The sequence below is a fragment of the Lissotriton vulgaris genome, chromosome 1_1 (assembly GCF_964263255.1).
Source record: "Lissotriton vulgaris chromosome 1_1, aLisVul1.2, whole genome shotgun sequence".
Lineage (NCBI taxonomy): Eukaryota > Metazoa > Chordata > Amphibia > Caudata > Salamandridae > Lissotriton > Lissotriton vulgaris.
This window is the reverse complement of record NC_141685.1, coordinates 505,062,005-505,078,573: the sequence shown is the minus strand read 5'-3', so window position 1 is coordinate 505,078,573 and position 16,569 is coordinate 505,062,005. Positions and strand designations below refer to the sequence as shown.

At 41.0% G+C, this 16,569-nt stretch overlaps 1 protein-coding gene across 3 annotated transcripts in view; it reads left to right on the top strand.

Moving 5' to 3' along the window:
* CRYZ (crystallin zeta) overlaps positions 1-16,569 on the top strand; it is a 326,836-nt gene that overhangs the window by 131,188 nt on the left and 179,079 nt on the right. For all 3 annotated transcript variants that reach the window (XM_086953869.1, XM_086953870.1, XM_086953871.1), the window contains exon 5: positions 11,321-11,372. In XM_086953869.1, the coding sequence (XP_086809995.1) occupies positions 11,321-11,372 (52 nt within the window). The remainder of the gene's footprint in view (positions 1-11,320; positions 11,373-16,569) is intronic.

Sequence of the window (16,569 nt, the reverse complement as noted above, 5' to 3'; positions counted from 1 at the left end):
GCTTACCTTTGAGGCAAATTGTTAAGTATATATGCAGCACTCAAACAGTAATAAAGTGACAAAATAACACAAGAAAAAGCCAACGCCAATTTAGAAACATAGATGCAATTTTGATAAATAATTTGACACCAAAATTAATTGAATCCAATCAGTAGGACTGGAGTTATGAATTTGTAAAGTTTAGAGTATAATGGCATCTAAAAGATCAAAGCGCCACCCACAGGCATCGAGTTGTGCGTGACTGGGACAAAGTCAAAAGTTATAGCCGACCCCGATGGAGTGCAGTTTGGACACAAGAGGTGGATTGGGTTCGGTCTCAGGTTATCCTCAGATATAGAATACATTTGAAGAAAAGATTGCTGATAAGGTAAAGTTCAATGGGGCAAAGCAGGTAGTCATTAAGGGATCAACAGGATGAAGTTGCAGTGAAGATTTCTATGTTCGGACTTTGTTGCTTTTTTGGGAATTGAAACTTTCCAGCGGTATAAAACTGGAGGCTGTAGCCACCAAGGACTTCATAAGGTTGGTTTCCCCTTCCAAGAAGAACAGCAGAACAGGATTTGCTGCTGCAGAGAAGAAAATAGCAAGAGCTACCGCGAAGTGAAGCCACCCGCGATGCTCCATGGGTGAATCAGTGAGCAGGTAGGTACCAGTCTTCTGTCAGTTCTCAGCCCACTTTTTGGTGGGGAATTTTCCAAGTCCAAGGTTTCAGTTTTTGGCAGTTTGAGCACCTTTTACACCTCTTCCAATGGTACAAGCCTGGTGGGGTATCACTTGGAGGGCAGGATTCACTTCAGAAAGGGTCCAGGTGTGGCTTCAAGTTTGTTGGAGTTTGTTCTCTTGTAGTTCAGAACAGGAGCCGAGCCAACTAGCCCTTGGAGTCACTCTGGTGGTCCTGGGATCAAGCAGCAAGGCAGTCCTCTGAGAGCACAAGGCAAGCTTCAAGCAGCAGGGCAGTTATTTGGTAGCAGAATGGCAGTCCTTTGAGGTAAAAAACAGGTTTCAAGCAGCAGTGCACTACTCTGAAGTACAAGGCAAGTCCTTCTGGGGGTCCTCCACACATCCAGGAATAAACTGATAAGTTAAACCGAGGGTCCATATTTATACCTGGTGCCATCCTTTAAAGTAGGAGAAACTACTAGGTTCTCCCCTATCTGGCTCTATAAATGTCCTTCCTTTCCTACCCAGGTTCCAAGAAGTCTGGGGTGACAAGGGCTGGTGTCAAGTTCTTTGTGAGAGTGCTGTAGGCAGCCCTTTGAAATGTTTAGGACAAGGAAATAACTTTTTAAAAGTAGAATTTTCAGAATTGTCACTTGAAATCCAAGTTCACCTTTAAAATAAATTTAAAATTACATTTCTTTTGAGACCAAACCTGATATTTCTACCTGTACGCCATCATAAATAAGCAATAATAATGTAACCCAATGTTATCCTATGGGAGAGGAAGGCCTATGGGAGAGGGAGAGGAAGGCCTCACAGAAGTGAAGAATGAATTTAGGAGGTATTCACTATCAGCACATGTAAAACCTTAAACACATGTGCTACCAGTTAAATACAATGTGCCCTGCTCTATGGCCTGTTTATGGCCTAACACATATGTATTAAAATGGGCTGATTAGGCCTGGTGAAAGGTTTCTTTTACTAGATAGAATTGGCAGTTTAAAACTGCACACAGGTTGCAATGGCAGAACCGAGACCTGTTTAAAGGACTACTTCAGTGGATGGCACAATAAGTGCTGCAGGCCCACTGGTACCATTCAATTTGCAGGTCATGTGTGGAAGTAGTACCACTTTACTTGGGATGTATAAGTAAATTAATTGTGCCAATGGCAAATAATTCATTTTTACAATGCTTTTAGGAGTAAGCACAAGCACTTTACCAATGATTAGCTGTGGTAAAGTGCACAGAGTCCTATGGCAAAAAAAAATAATTCAGCAAATGGGAGGGGAGAGGGGCAAAATGTTTTTGGAGAGACCACACCAATAGCTGTCTGGTATTACAGGTATGTTTCCTGATTCTCAGTAGCATGTATTCAGATACTAGTTTTCAGTAGACCCTACATTCCTTCCTGAGTTTCTTATCCAGTTCCATCTTCTGTGGCCTGAAGCACTGGGATCCAGAACTGATCTGTAAACATACTAAGCCAGGCTGGCATGCAGTCATCCCTCTTTCCATGGAATCATAGCATAACTATGCTAGCCTCTCCCACTCTAAATGTACATATAGTATGCCCATTTCAGCTCAGGACATACATATGTCATAAAGTGGTCCTCCCAGGGCAGTCAAAGGGTGCAGCCAGGGCTGAGTTTGCACAGGTTCTCTGATCTTCCTCTGTGGTGGTTTATCATGGGTACATAGTTAGACCACAGCTCTCCAGTATGATGCACTGACTTGAGTTGATGTCACCTCACCTATATGAGACTGGCTGTTAGCAGTACCAGCCCTAGTTCACAGAACATCTCTAAGTCAGTGAAGACACTTGGAACAGGAACCAAGTGGGAAGCTTTGGGTCCTACATTTTTTGCACCTTTTCAGACCGGGGATTTAGCCGCTTTCTAAAGTCCAGGAACCAGGTTGATGGTGCTCCCTTTCACATTTAATTTTCTAGCTGCAGTGCAGTCATAGGCTGTGCGTAAGGTTAAAAATGAAGGTTTACACCAGCTGAATAAATAAGTTTGGTGGTCTAAAAATCGAGCCCTGGCACCTTTTCTTCTTTATCAATGTGTGTAAGGTTATGGCATTTTTCAGCAGGTAGTAATGATACCCATATCATGAGCACAATTCTTATTAAGCGGTCATCAGATGTCCTGTATGAGCCACTCAAGGAGAAGGCAAAAGGACTGCTCTAAATCGTCTATCCCTCTGGCAGTTTGGGTAGTCCGTGTACAGGACCACATGGAAAAGCTGTTTTTGAATAGGTTGATGACTGTTTGGATGTATTCAAGCAGATCTTGAAGACAGGCATGGATTCTGCGGGCACCATTGTTCTGTCCATGGGCATGGCTGTCTCGTTAAACTGGGACTCTTGGATGGGTTCTACTGGCTTCTCTGGTTATATTCAAACCACACTCATGGACAATGCCTTGGATGTTAAGCCGCTGTTTGAAGAGATATGTGACTTTTGCCTGAAATGCTACAAAAACAGCTAACACAATGGGCTTAGCCTACTGCACCAATTCTACCAACAATAATGGGTTTTGTGGTTACTTTAAGGCAGTATAGCCTTCCAGCTTGTCTGGAAAAAACCAACAACTGGACCCCTCCTTTTGTGGCCATGGTGGATCTAGGAGACAAAAGCAACAGCAGCAGATGCAGATGCAGTTCCAAATCTGTTGTGTTAAGCCCCCATTGACTTCCACCGTTTAAACCATCATTTGCTGGTGTTGATGGGGTCTCTTTTATCCCACCAATTGGTAGGCAATCACGGTTTGTCATGGATCATCCAGCTAATTTGCACTGGACCAACCTTCTTCCACCAGAATTTTCTCTGAGCCACAAGCTGTCCTGTTATGCACCTTTTTGCCTTTGTATGGCATGACAAGCTCAAGGTGCTATCCCTTAGCCCAGACTACTGGCCATGAATGCAGGAGACTGAATGGCGTCCAATGTTCTTCAGGACACCTGTGTACATCTTCCAATTCTTCCTACCCAGAAACATGACCTGCTATTCACAACTGGATCCCAGCACTGTCAGTTCACAGTTCTACCGTTTGGTCTGATGACCTCTCCTCTAGCCTTGTGCCACCCACACTGGAACGATCAGGAGTCTAGGTGTTTCCTTACTTGGACTACTGACTGTTGAAAGCAGAATCCCCCGTGATGGTGAGGGGTCAGCTTTAGCAGACAAGGACTTTCTTTTATTACTTGTGCCTCACCATTAATAACCAAAATTCCCACACCCATCACAGAGTCCTATCTTCATATGGGCTGTACTGGAATCAACCCACATGAAGGCTTTTATTCCTTCTTAGAGGATGGTGGATATTTGGGAGATGATTCTGAGCTTTCTGAATCGATCTCTAATCCCAGTTCTGCTGATCTTGTGTCTGCGTGGCCTCCTGGCCTTCTGCACCATGTTGATGCCTCATGTTGGACAAACATTATGGTAGCTACAGTGGTTCAGGGAAAGAACTTGTGTTTAAGAAAAGAATATATATAACCATCATGCGGTGACTGAGTCATAGAATTGTTTTATTCAGTGCAAATAAAAGAACAGAAAACAGAAATTGTGTAAATTGTTAAAATAAAAAGGTAACCACAATAAATTGGTGTGAAAACTTTTTGTTATTGAAAATATTGTTTGTAGAACATTAATAATACAAAATCCAATAAAAACATGCAGTTGGTACTCACAAGGTTACATGTAACCAACATATGATAATATAAATCATAGTGTTATCATAAAATACACATTGGCAGAGGACAATAATTTAAGTCTTTGTCTGTTTTATAATCGGATCAATTGTGCGACATATGCCTCCTCTTGGTTTGCCAAAGGAGACCTTTGACGGTGTTTCGTTAAACAGACGATGACGTGTATTCTTTTCCTCTGCCATCATGTGCGTTTTTGTTTGCACTATGATTGCTATTCTATTTTTATGTATAACCTTGTGAGCCCCAACTATATGTTTCTATTGGATTTTGTAAGGCTTAGAATTAACATGTGATTGTCCCCACCACTCCTTCTTCCTTTATCTTATGCTTGCAGGACAAGTATATGTCTGGTACCAACCTCTCATTTACTTAGCTATACAGCCGTATTCTCGTGCCTTGTTGCCTATATAATATATTCATCTATAATCATCTCTGTGATCTGGTGCATGGCCTGAGACCAGTCATTTTTCAGTGCTATATATTCCTTTCCCTTAAATTGCAATCTCCTCTGCAGACTTTCTCCTGACTACGACATGATCTTTTTCTAACTGTACTATGTCCCATTTTTTATTATTGTTACCACTGTATTGACTGTTTGACTGTATCATGAAGAAATCCAAAAACCTCTACCACGCTCAACAAGTCTGGACCCGTTGTTGAAGCTATGTATAAGGATTGTAACTGTTTGGTGTACTTGCTATGTTCACATCTAATAGGCTGCCAGTTTGATCAATTGATTTGCTCATTTGTACTTTGAGTGTGCCACTATTTATTTTTTATTTAGTTTTGTTAGGGTCAACGTCTTGGCAACAGATTTGACAATAGGGTGTGAGCACCAAAAATATTGTGATTACTAGGCTTTAAAGGTAGGGATGTGTGTCGCTCACACCACTGCTGCCTTTTTGTGTTCATGAATAATGCAAATTAACCCTGCAAAATAAAACCTGAAATCTTTAGCTGAGTCAGTCCAGAAGAATTTCTGCTGTCTAGTCAACATAGATTCCTCAGTAAAATGCATGCCATCATTATTGTCCTTGTCACACACTATTGTTCATCAGCTTGGAGCATTGGACCATGCCCCTTGCTAAACCAATGAACAGTGTAATTTCTGATTCTGCATGAAAGCTTGGGACTTTATGCTCAGTAGACCATGGTTTTGTTTGTGTCTTCATGGCCAGACTCCTCCTATCCTTAAAGGGGCATGTTCTGTCCATCCTCATTGGTCCACCTTTGTCCGTGAGTATCCTTTGCCCCCAACAAAATTAAAATCTTGACTTTTGTTTTGGTCCCTAGCATTATTTCTGACACCTTTTTCTCTGGACAGCTATTCTCTCATTGGAGGTTCAAGAAATTGAGGGCAAGTCTGCATTCTGTTCTCTGCTGGAGGAGGGTCACCAGCTCCCTCCTTTGTCCTATGACATAGGAATGCATATTTTTCCAGTTTAAGTTGTTGCGTTAATCTGGCTCCTCTTTTATGTCCCATCTGTTTAAACTTGTTTTCCCAAAATATGTTGATCTTTGACAGGGCTACCTCAATTTTGCTCCCATGTGTAAATCTCACCATCAGGTTTATCAACTGTATTATTTCAAGCTCTCAAACTCAGTTCTGTAATGTGTTTAGTTATGGGAGACAGTAAACTTTGAATTGACTATTAGGTTAAAGTCAAGCTTTAACTTTTACTCAAGTGCTAGGGAATCACCATCAACAACCTTGAAGCCAGTGGTTGTCACTTTCTGAGCGACTGTATTCAATCAGCACCCACTTTGACAACTGACCTATTCATGTTGCCTTGTTGTGCGTTGGCCTGTCAACTTGGCTTTGTCCCTGCGTCGCAGCACTGTGGTCCAATCTGAAGGTATCACGGTGATCCCCAAACCACTATAAGCTATATACTCTATTTTGCAGCCTCTCTTCGTGTAGAAGGAAGTGATAGTGATCGAGCGGAAAGGCCAGGATAAACACATTATAGTCGCCAAAATTTCAAATGGGCCAATATACCCTGAGGTATGCGAGAGCCCTAACACCTTTACTCAGGTTCTGTGTGATGATATATCCCAATATTTTGAAGACAAAATAGAAGGGATATATAAAAAAATCACTGCTGTCTCAGACTCTCGGGGAAATGAAGCTCCTGAAATATCTTCTATGCTGACCTCTGAAAGAACTCTCCAGGCTATCCCAGAAATAACTGCTGAGGACCTGATCATACTGATTAATCAAATAAAGACTGGTTCCCCTAATGACCTGCTACCTGCTAAATACTTCTCCCCGCTAATCGATATAGTAGGACCCTCCATCCAGAGACTGCTTAATCTCTCATACGCTGAGGGTATGCTCCCATCAGCCTGGAAGAAAGCGGTAGTGAACCCTATACGAAAAAATTCCACCTTGCCCTGGTCTGAACTCTCCAACCTTCGCCCGATTTCTCTCCTCCCTTACATTAGCAAACTGGCTGAGAAGCACGTAAACACCATCCTTTCCGATTTTATCGAGGCGACAGGGGGCCTGGACCAATCACAATCTGGGTTCAGGCCCAACCACAGCACTGAATCAGCCCTTCTCTCCGTGACGGATCAGATCAAAATGTCACAGGATAGAGGAGGCTCCATGATTCTAGTGCTGTTGGACCTGTCTGCAGCCTTCGATACCGTGGATCATAACATCCTTCTCGGCCGGTTGCAAGGAGTAGGAATCGGAGGCCTAGCACTATCATGGTTGGAGAGTTTCCTTTCCGGGAGATCACAATCTGTCAGCCTGGGCCCCTTCTGTTCTATCTCCAGGGGGCTCACGAAGGGGGTGCCACAAGGCTCCTGCCTTAGCCCTACATTGTTCAATGTATATGTGGCCCCCCTTGCTGAGATTGTGCGGAAGTATGGGTTCACACCGATCTCCTATGCTGACGACACCCAACTCCTCTACCCTTTCAGCTCTCTTGACTCTAAAGTCAAAGAGAATTTTGCTGAGGGTATGAGGGCGGTGTCACATTGGATGGCGAAGAACTGCCTCCAATGTAATGTCACAAAAACTGAGGTCATGCTTTTTGGGAAAGCAAGCATTCTTTGGTCCCCTGACTGGTGGCCAATAGATCTTGGCCCAGTACCGTCACCTAAACATCATGTGAAGAATCTTGGGGTGAAACTGGACCAAAAGCTGACCTTGAAGGAGCACACCAATTACATCGCAGGATTATGCTTCTACACTATTGGCCTGCTTAGACGTGTCTTTCCGTATCTTCCTGCTTCTTACAGGAAGACACTTGTGCAGGCATTAGTGACCAGTCGTCTGGACTACTGCAACGGCCTGCTGACGTTAGCAAATGCTGACGCAGTATGTCGTTTGCAGGTGGTCCAGAACACGGCAGCAAGACTGGTTATGGGGGCACCAGCTAGGACCCCCTCCAAACCCCTGCTCAGGGAGCTGCACTGGCTCCCAATAAGACAGCGCGTCGATTTTAAGATCTGCTGCACGGTCCATAGATGCATCTATGGCACAGGTCCTAAATACCTGTCTCAATCTTTGGTGCCATATCAGCCCAGTAGGTCCCTTCGCTCAAGCAGTCAAGCCTTGCTAAAACCCCCGTCCACAAAGAAGTCCAGACAAGGAGACCGGGCCTTCTCCTCAGTCGGACCTGCCCTATGGAACAGACTGCCCCTTGAAGTTAGAACAACCATCAATCATCTATCCTTTAGGAAAACACTAAAAACTATCCTTTATCAAGAGGCATTTCTGCCCATCTAATTAATGTTCCTTATTCACCGACTGAGTTTCCTACTGCTGGCACAGCGCGGAGATACCCTTACGGGATTGATTCTTGCGCTTTAGAAGAATTTAAATAAAATAAATAAATAAAATACACATTCAAGTTTCCTGGGTGTTCTGCTGGGGGTCAAGTTTTGTAATTCACTTTGATCTTGATTAGTTAACTCACTGTAGACTCAAATTCATTAGTGAGAAATTTCATTTAATATCTAACTAATCTTCACAGATCAATACTCTTCCTTTGGTCGATGGACCATCAGTTGAGTAGTTGACGGTAATATTCTCAATTAACTAACTAATTCACAAAATTTAGTGAAATTACCACAGGCTCTAGGTAAGATTAATTGCTTTTTATCTAAATTTCAGTCATAAATGAAAACTCGCTTAGTACAGATTCACAGTGCAAACTCCATTAACTTTCAAGGGATAGAAAATTCATTTAGCAATACATTCAATTCACAGAATCATTCAACAATTCAATGCATTAGGAGTGGATAGATGAAGAGACAAAAGGCATAATACATCATTCATTTGCAAAAGATATGCAAATTTAAAGGCAGAATAATAATTACCTAAGGGTGATAACGGGAAAATCGGCCTTTTGGCCAAAGGACTGGTGGAGGTCCCCTGATTAGGATTCAGGAGACAAAGACTATATAAGGCAGGATCAGGACAGGGCAATACTTACTAAAACTTCTCTACAGACCCGATGCACCGGGGCGTTTCTCTCTTACATTCTCTCCCTCCTCGATTTTCTTCTGGAGTCTTCAATCTAATCAGGTTGTCATTCAGGTATGAATCTTCCCAGTCTGTTCTCTTTTTCTTCTCAGCAGCAGCTCCCACCTCTCTCGCTCTCTCGCTCTCGCTCTCTCTCTCGCTCTCTCTCTCTCAACGCTCAATGACTACCACTAATAATTGAAGTCACTCTAGTTATAATCTTCAATACTACATGTCCCACCCTCAAAAGTTTCTAATATCGATGGATTACGCACTGGGTTTGGGCAGGGACAGGGGAGTTGTCATCACCTCATTCTGACATATTAATTTCTGTAAAAAATGTTTTGTCTAGCAAACCCATCCCCTTTAGCTCATTTAATATTCTGTCTTCTTTCACTTCTCATGTATTTAATGTTACAAAACAAAATACAGTTCCACAGTCAAAGAGTTTTCACACGGTGGGTGTCCTTGCCAGCCTGTCCGTGACACGGTCAGAAGTTCACATCACTATTACACTGCGCATGTCTAGCTCACCTCCATTTTCACTGCCATCTTTTTCTTTTGTATGCCACATTTGGCCCAAACGTACACTATTAGTAAAGGAATCATAAACGGATTTGAATTTCTCAAATATGTGATTATCACTGTTCACCATCCACTTCTACTCTATCAAATGCTATTTTCTCTTTCTTTAAGCAAAAGCATTAGCAGCAACAGCTCTCTTTAAATTTAGGCTAGCTTATGCCAGACATGCCATGCCTCAAGACCTAATGTTAGTAACTTATGCGAATGCGTGAGAGTTTTCCCTCTCACAACGTGTTAGTCACATTGTTATCTACGTCATTCTGGTTTGCACATTCGCAAAAGCGTTTTCCAGTTAAATGCGGGTTTCAGTTGCGTTGCATTTTATTCTTCATTAATTAAGCATGCATAAAGCTCCTTTCTCCATATGTAAATGTTGTCCATATACTATTTTTACCGATTAGTACTGTTAATGAGAGATTGCTCCGAGCAAGTTTCGTTTTCTTGAATTCTTACTCTAGCAATAGAATTTATGTGCCTTTTTTATGTAAGTGTCCTTTTGTGATAGCCCCACGGGATTATGCTGTTTTTTTCACTACTGCCTCTCCAATTTTACTGATTATTTATACAGCCTTTGGCCTGGTTGTTGCATAGACTTAGCCTCCCAAAACTCCAGGATTTGTGATTACTTAGTATTCTTCCGCTGGGTACCTGTCCACAAGAGCAGCTTGGCGGGCTTTTACATGGCGGGCATGTAAAAAGAGGCAGTGAACCCAGCCTCTCTTATCAGGATGTCCTGCTCTTTAGACCAGAGAGTGGCCTGCTGCTTCTCAAGTCAGCAGGTGCCCCTACACACTTGGCCCAACAATTACAAGTGATCAGGACGATGTAGTAAACAGGGGATGAAAATCCTCTACTCAGCTGCAATATATCTCTTTGTGGGTCTCGACAGCCAAGATTTAGCCTGTTAGATGCTCACTCAAATGGTCCCTATAGTTTTTCCTGAGATAAAAATCCGATACGAAGTGTTTTAAAACTATTCTTGGGAATTATGTTAATGTGGAATGAGGAGTTTTCACAAACTGCAGCATTCTTGCCCCATAGCCTTTTCTCCGGCTTTTGAACTCTTTAAATTTAAAGTAAAGAATCATCTAATTTAATATAACCACCAATCATCTCCTAGCGTGACTTATCTAAGTCAGCCCTTCTCTACTGGGTTGTCGAAAAATGTTAATCTTTTGTTTTTTATTTATTAAAAAATATTCCTGAGTTTCAAAAGCACCTCAAAGGACACCGAAGTTGGTATTAGTTATTGGTATATTTTAAGGACACTATCATCCTACTCTTTGATTGCTGTTGATTACATAGGCTAAGACCACCTATTTCGTACTCTGCACGCTTGATTATTCACCTGCTAACTACTGCAGACTGTTTAATTATCATATATGATCGATCATCTTTCTCATGAATGACCGTCAATATGTATACCCCCAGCCTGTGCTTCAATTTATAGAGGAAGCCATGCCTAGCCACAGCTCAGATATTGCACAGACCTCTTCTATCCTCGCTTCCAATCTTGACTGCAAAGCACCTGTCACCCTCAGGAGTTTAACGGTCCTTTTTTTAAAAACATGAAAAAAAAATCATCATTTCTGTAGGAGATTAAACATGGCTAATCCACAATCTCACCCATAGTTTTTTTTTACCGGGCAGAGTAGAGAAAAGGTTGCTCTCAGCTTTATGAACTCAGTCAACAGTGTATGAAGATAATATTCCCTAATCAAAGACCGGAAGAGGTGCTTGTTAAGGTTTTTTGTATGGAAGAGGTATCCTGCATGTTAGCTGTTTGCATTCAGTTACTCTGCTGTGTCATTCTAAACTTTGAAATGCATAATGTAAGAACTAAGCTTGTATTTTAATTTGCACACCTTCTTCTCACATTTCAGGGCAGGTGCTAGACCCGGAGACAGCGTACTAGTGCATGGTGCCAGTGGAGGAGTAAGTATTTTCAAACTATTCATACTACTTGGAAAAACAATTATAGTAATCTGAAAATAATAGAGAAGCTGGAAGTGACTAAAAGTAGAAAGTTGTTTTCACCACTAAGCTGTGTGTATTTGCTCAGTGGTTTCTCTCCATTTCATATTCTACCCCAATGCACATAACCAGTTCCCTTTTTAACAGTATCAAACATGCAAGACAATTTGTTTTGTAAACCTGGCCTACTCCATCACTGGACTGTCAGCTTGGTCGAACTACTTGATGCTCCCAGGCACCACTTTGGAGAAGTTTTAATCACTCCTACAACACGTGATGGGAGGGATGCATGGGGTAGCATTCCAGTCCACTGTTCTTTTGCCCAGTCTTGACCCCACTTCAATTGGAACAGGCCAGGCTGAACTGCCATGCCAGGTCTTCCTGGACCGGAACACAGGCTGCCCTGATAGGAGCTCTTCAGTCAGGAGTTTATTTGTTCCAGTGGCACAGTGAGCACGCAACCCACATCTGGGCATACCCTTCCCACAAAGGGTGCTACATCAAACTCACAAAAAGTGGTAGGAGGAATGCTTGCGATATTTCTAACCAGTGACAGTCATTCAGGATACGATCGCTATTGGAGCAGGGTCAAGACTGTTTTGCATATGGCTGGGTCCAAACTGAGGTGGCATGGTGGGCAAGAGAACGGGTTATACTGTGTTAGACTTGCCAGATTTAATACTTATTGCTAGATTCCTACTGTCACCTTTTGAGTGTTTCATGAAGTTTTAACGTCTGCATGTATTACAATAGTTTAGAAGAATATCTTTTTGTTCAAAGACTCAAAATCTTAGATGAAAATATCACATTACTGCCCTCTCTCTGTTTTCTGAGGTCACATGTTAACAAAACTGATTGTTACAACATGAAAACTCCAAAGTAGCATTTCCTTATTGTACTTCTTTTATAGCTGTAATACAATGATGGTGTCAAGAACCTTGCGTTGTTCTATCCCTTTACGTGATGATTCTTTTCCCAGTGCCTCATTTAAGGCGAGGCAGCAGCCGCTAAAAGCAGTGTATATGCCTTTAATGTTGATGGGAGCCCTTTACCAATAGGATAATAGTTCTCGACTAGAGTCCTCCCTTGTCTTCAGAATCTGTTTCTCTGTCCATGTTACCAGAATTATGTTCTTAGGAAGTGGACTCAATTGAAATGAGCAAGTGTTTCAAGTTGAAACTTGCCAACTCCGTTTCGCCTAGTGTAAAGTCCAGGCGAACACCCCACTGATTGCCTGGACTTTACACTAGGCGAAACTGAGTTGGCAATTAACCTAGTAAAGTCTGGTAAAGCAACAGGCTTAAATAAGATTCCTGGGGACTTATACAAACACGATTTAAAAGTATGGGCACCATATATAAACTACCTGTGTAACAGGTTATCCCTTAGCTTAGATTTCCCCGAAAGTTGGAGGGGAGCTGAAATCGTTTTAATCTTCAAAAAAGGGGATCTGATGGACCCTTCTAATTACCGGCCAATCAGCCTGATGGACATTCTCCAGAAAATCTACTCACAACATATCTTGACTCGTGTCAGTGATTGGATGGAGGAGAATGCAATTTTAACAATTCCAGGCTGGTTTCCGATGTAAAGTAAGCACAATAGACCAGATATTTAGATTCTGTTGCCTTTATTAGAAATATGTACATATCAAAAGGGACATTTATACGTTGCTTTCGTCGATTTGAGAGCAGCGTTTGATTTAGTGCCACGCAATCTTCTATGGAAAACATTGAGTGTAGTAGGGCTGCCAAGTAGTCTATTGGTTCAGATAAAAGAGCTGCACGAAGGGAACTTTGCAAAAGTCCGATGAGGCACAAGTGGGGAATTAACCCAAAAAATTCCCATCGAGCGTGGCGTTCGCCAAGGCTGCGTATTGGCCCCTACACTTTTTTCCCTTTTCGTGAATGACATCCCTGCACATCTAGAGGGATGTATAAATGATTCACCAAAACTGAATGGAGAAAGGGTAACATCATTATTATTTGCAGATGACACTATTTTGATTTCACAAACTAAGAAAGGCCTTCAAGCTCTACTTAATTCTTTTAGCGAATACTGTAGCAAGAAAGGACTGGAAATAAATGGGAAAAAGACTAAATGTATGGCCCTAAATCCACCAAAAATAAATAAAGGCTGTCTAACACTGAATGGTGTTAAATTAGAATCGGTCTCACATTTCTTATACTTAGGGGTTACTTTAGACTCCAACTTTTCCTGGAAAGCCCACATGGAAAAAAGTAAGCTGGCATTCACTCAGAATGTAAAGCCAATTCTCAGGAAACAAAGTTTGAGTACTAGTAAAGCTGTGTCCCCGGTAGTTGAGCTCTTTAAAATTAAGGTTCAACCAGCAGCTTTATATGGTGCAGAAATTTGGGGACCAGGGTCAAAGGATACCTTTTGCGTTTTAGACAATAATTTTATGAGAAGCCTGGTAAGGGTCCCAAGAGGCACTCCTTTAGTGCCCCTTCAATTTGATTTAAATGTCAAAAGAACCGACCATTACACTATAATTCGCCCACTGATGTTATGGGTTAGACTGTGGCGGGTGCCTGAATTTCATGACTATAGAGATGGCCTAAAAGAAATCATGGGGTTGGATAATTCAAAAACCATCCCATGGCTAAAACATGTTAAAATTTGGCTTACTAAAATAGGTTTCAAGCATTTTTGGGAGAACCCAGAACATCTACCGTCTAACTCCAAACTAATTCTAAAAAGGTCCTTCTGGTGTTTTATGGTCAATATGGCAGCAAATGCTTCGGATGCTGGAACTTTAGTAACAAACTTTCTCAGTTTCAAGGACGAGCCACTATTTAAGACGTTTCTTGATGAGATAGAGCCCCCACTTGCCAAAACCCTATTTTTAAAATTAAGATATGGGAATCTTCTGATTAAAACAACTTTGGCACGTTGGTCAAGGAGGCCTAATGTTCCAGCCTTAGTGGCAGATGAAATTTGCTCTATGTGTGATTGTAGCCAGATTGAAAATGAGTTTCACATCTTCTTTTTCTGCCCCACCTATACATTGGCCAGAAGAAGATGGATTAAACCATTATGCTTACTGTTAGGACTGAGATCATGTATTCAGGCCCTGAGATTACTTAAAACAAACACATCCCAAACAATAATATTTAGTGTTAGTCGATTCTTACACTAAGGAAATGAAGCATATACTTAAGAAAAGAATCAGAATATGCCCTAGTAACTACAGGAAGATCTTTGGTACTTTACAAACGGTTGTGCTTCGATGTATTTGTATTAAGAAATGTATTTTTATTGATGTATTTAAATTTTCTAGACAAAATATTTATTTTATTGTAACGAATTGTGTTGACTCTTTTATGGCATTTATGCCAAAATAAAGGAATTTGATTTGAAAGTTGAAACTTGCCAATTTGAAAGATAAGAAATGGCCACTTTAGCTAAGATTGATTCAGTACAATTATAAAAATGATTTAATGGCTAAAGCTCTGTTAATTCTATCCTTCGTCCAAAATACACAGTGGAGCGTTAGTATGCATATTTCATATATGAATATTTCATGCTTAGAAACACCCTGTCAGCTTTCAAAGTACTAAGCCAATGCTGTTTTTGAAGCAGCTTCCATACCAGAAAGGTTTAAGCTCCACCTTCCAGGCTATGTTCGAGACATAAGTGTCCCGTACCCAATGACAAGAGATCAGATCAAACCATGTTTTCAGGAAAACCATTGGGAATGTGGTTAACTACCAACGTTTAGAACTGTCACATATAAACAATTGGATGTTCGTGGACTATAAAGTGTATTGTTGGTTCTCAGTCAAAAATGAATCAAATAAAATACTATGATTGCAACTTCAAAGTTCCAACAGAGTGTCTGGCCTGGACAAGGTTTTAATTTCTTGCTTATACTAATCAAGTTGATTCTTCTTAAAAGGTGTCACACTTTTGTAGAGTTTATTGGTTAACATACATATTTTGATGGTTTAGAAATGCATACGCCGAGGAAAACTCTCTTCTCTGCAGTAATGATGTCATCATTAGAAAAATCAATACTTGGACCACACTGGTTTGCTTTACTTTTGGGAACACCTAATAGTCCTTTCCCAATTACAAATGTAGCCCCTTAAAGGTATGCACTTTCACCGTCATTAGTTAACTTCTTTACTAATGAACGGGGATATTAAAAGACCAGCAAATAATTCTAAATACCCCAAGAATTGCTGCAAAAAAGTAATTCCTCCTCCCAGCTGAACCAATAAAAAATTAATTCTGGATCTTGCCTTTTTAATAAGATGTGCATTAGTTTGTTTCAGCCTATATCCCAAAATCCCCAATTAAATCAAAGTGTGAGTATCCTTGAACTAACCTGACTTAAATAATTCAAGGCTGGCATGGTATATTCCGGGGACTCTATGGAAGCTTACCATGCCAAAATATTAGCAACTTCTCTTTATAAATTAGAGCCACAGGGATTCTCATATCCCACCCCCATGACTAGCTTCAAAGATATACCCTAAACATTAGTATTCAGTTTGCTTCTATCGACATGCACACTTTTTTGTCACTTTGCTTGTCCAAAGGCTAACAAAATTGTTGCCCAAGAAAACAAGTCTCTAAATTCTTTTTGTAGGTACCTAACAAAGTAACTGCATAGTTTCATAGTTCAAAGGTAGTTCAACAACAGCACATAAGGTTTTGCATGAGAATCTGGAATTGATGAGTTCTTGTTTAGGGTGTATATGTAACTCACATGCATTATGCTTATACAGTTCAAGCTGGATTGTTGACAAGTATAACAGTAACCATGAATCCATTAAGTGAGCCTCAATTTAAAGTTTCAGAAGAAGCTTTTGTGAGGGTGACATGAACAGCTCTATGGAACAAAAAATTGGATAGGATGCCAAGAATTACTATTTCTCTTACTTGGAGGAGATGAATATTGGAAAATAGTGGCTATAGGTTCTCTTTTTTACCACTTTGGCTCACATTGACACCGAAGTCTTACAAAGCCTCCTCCGTTTGTCGGTTACATTTATTATTCTTAACATGGCAAATATAGGTGACACGTTTGCTGGTATTTGCCTCTTTATCGGGCTGCTATTGAGCAGAATTTTTCTTTTTTGTTTTATCAAGAAAAGAAGGTGTCGCCAAGTAATCTCAGTTAAGCAAAACA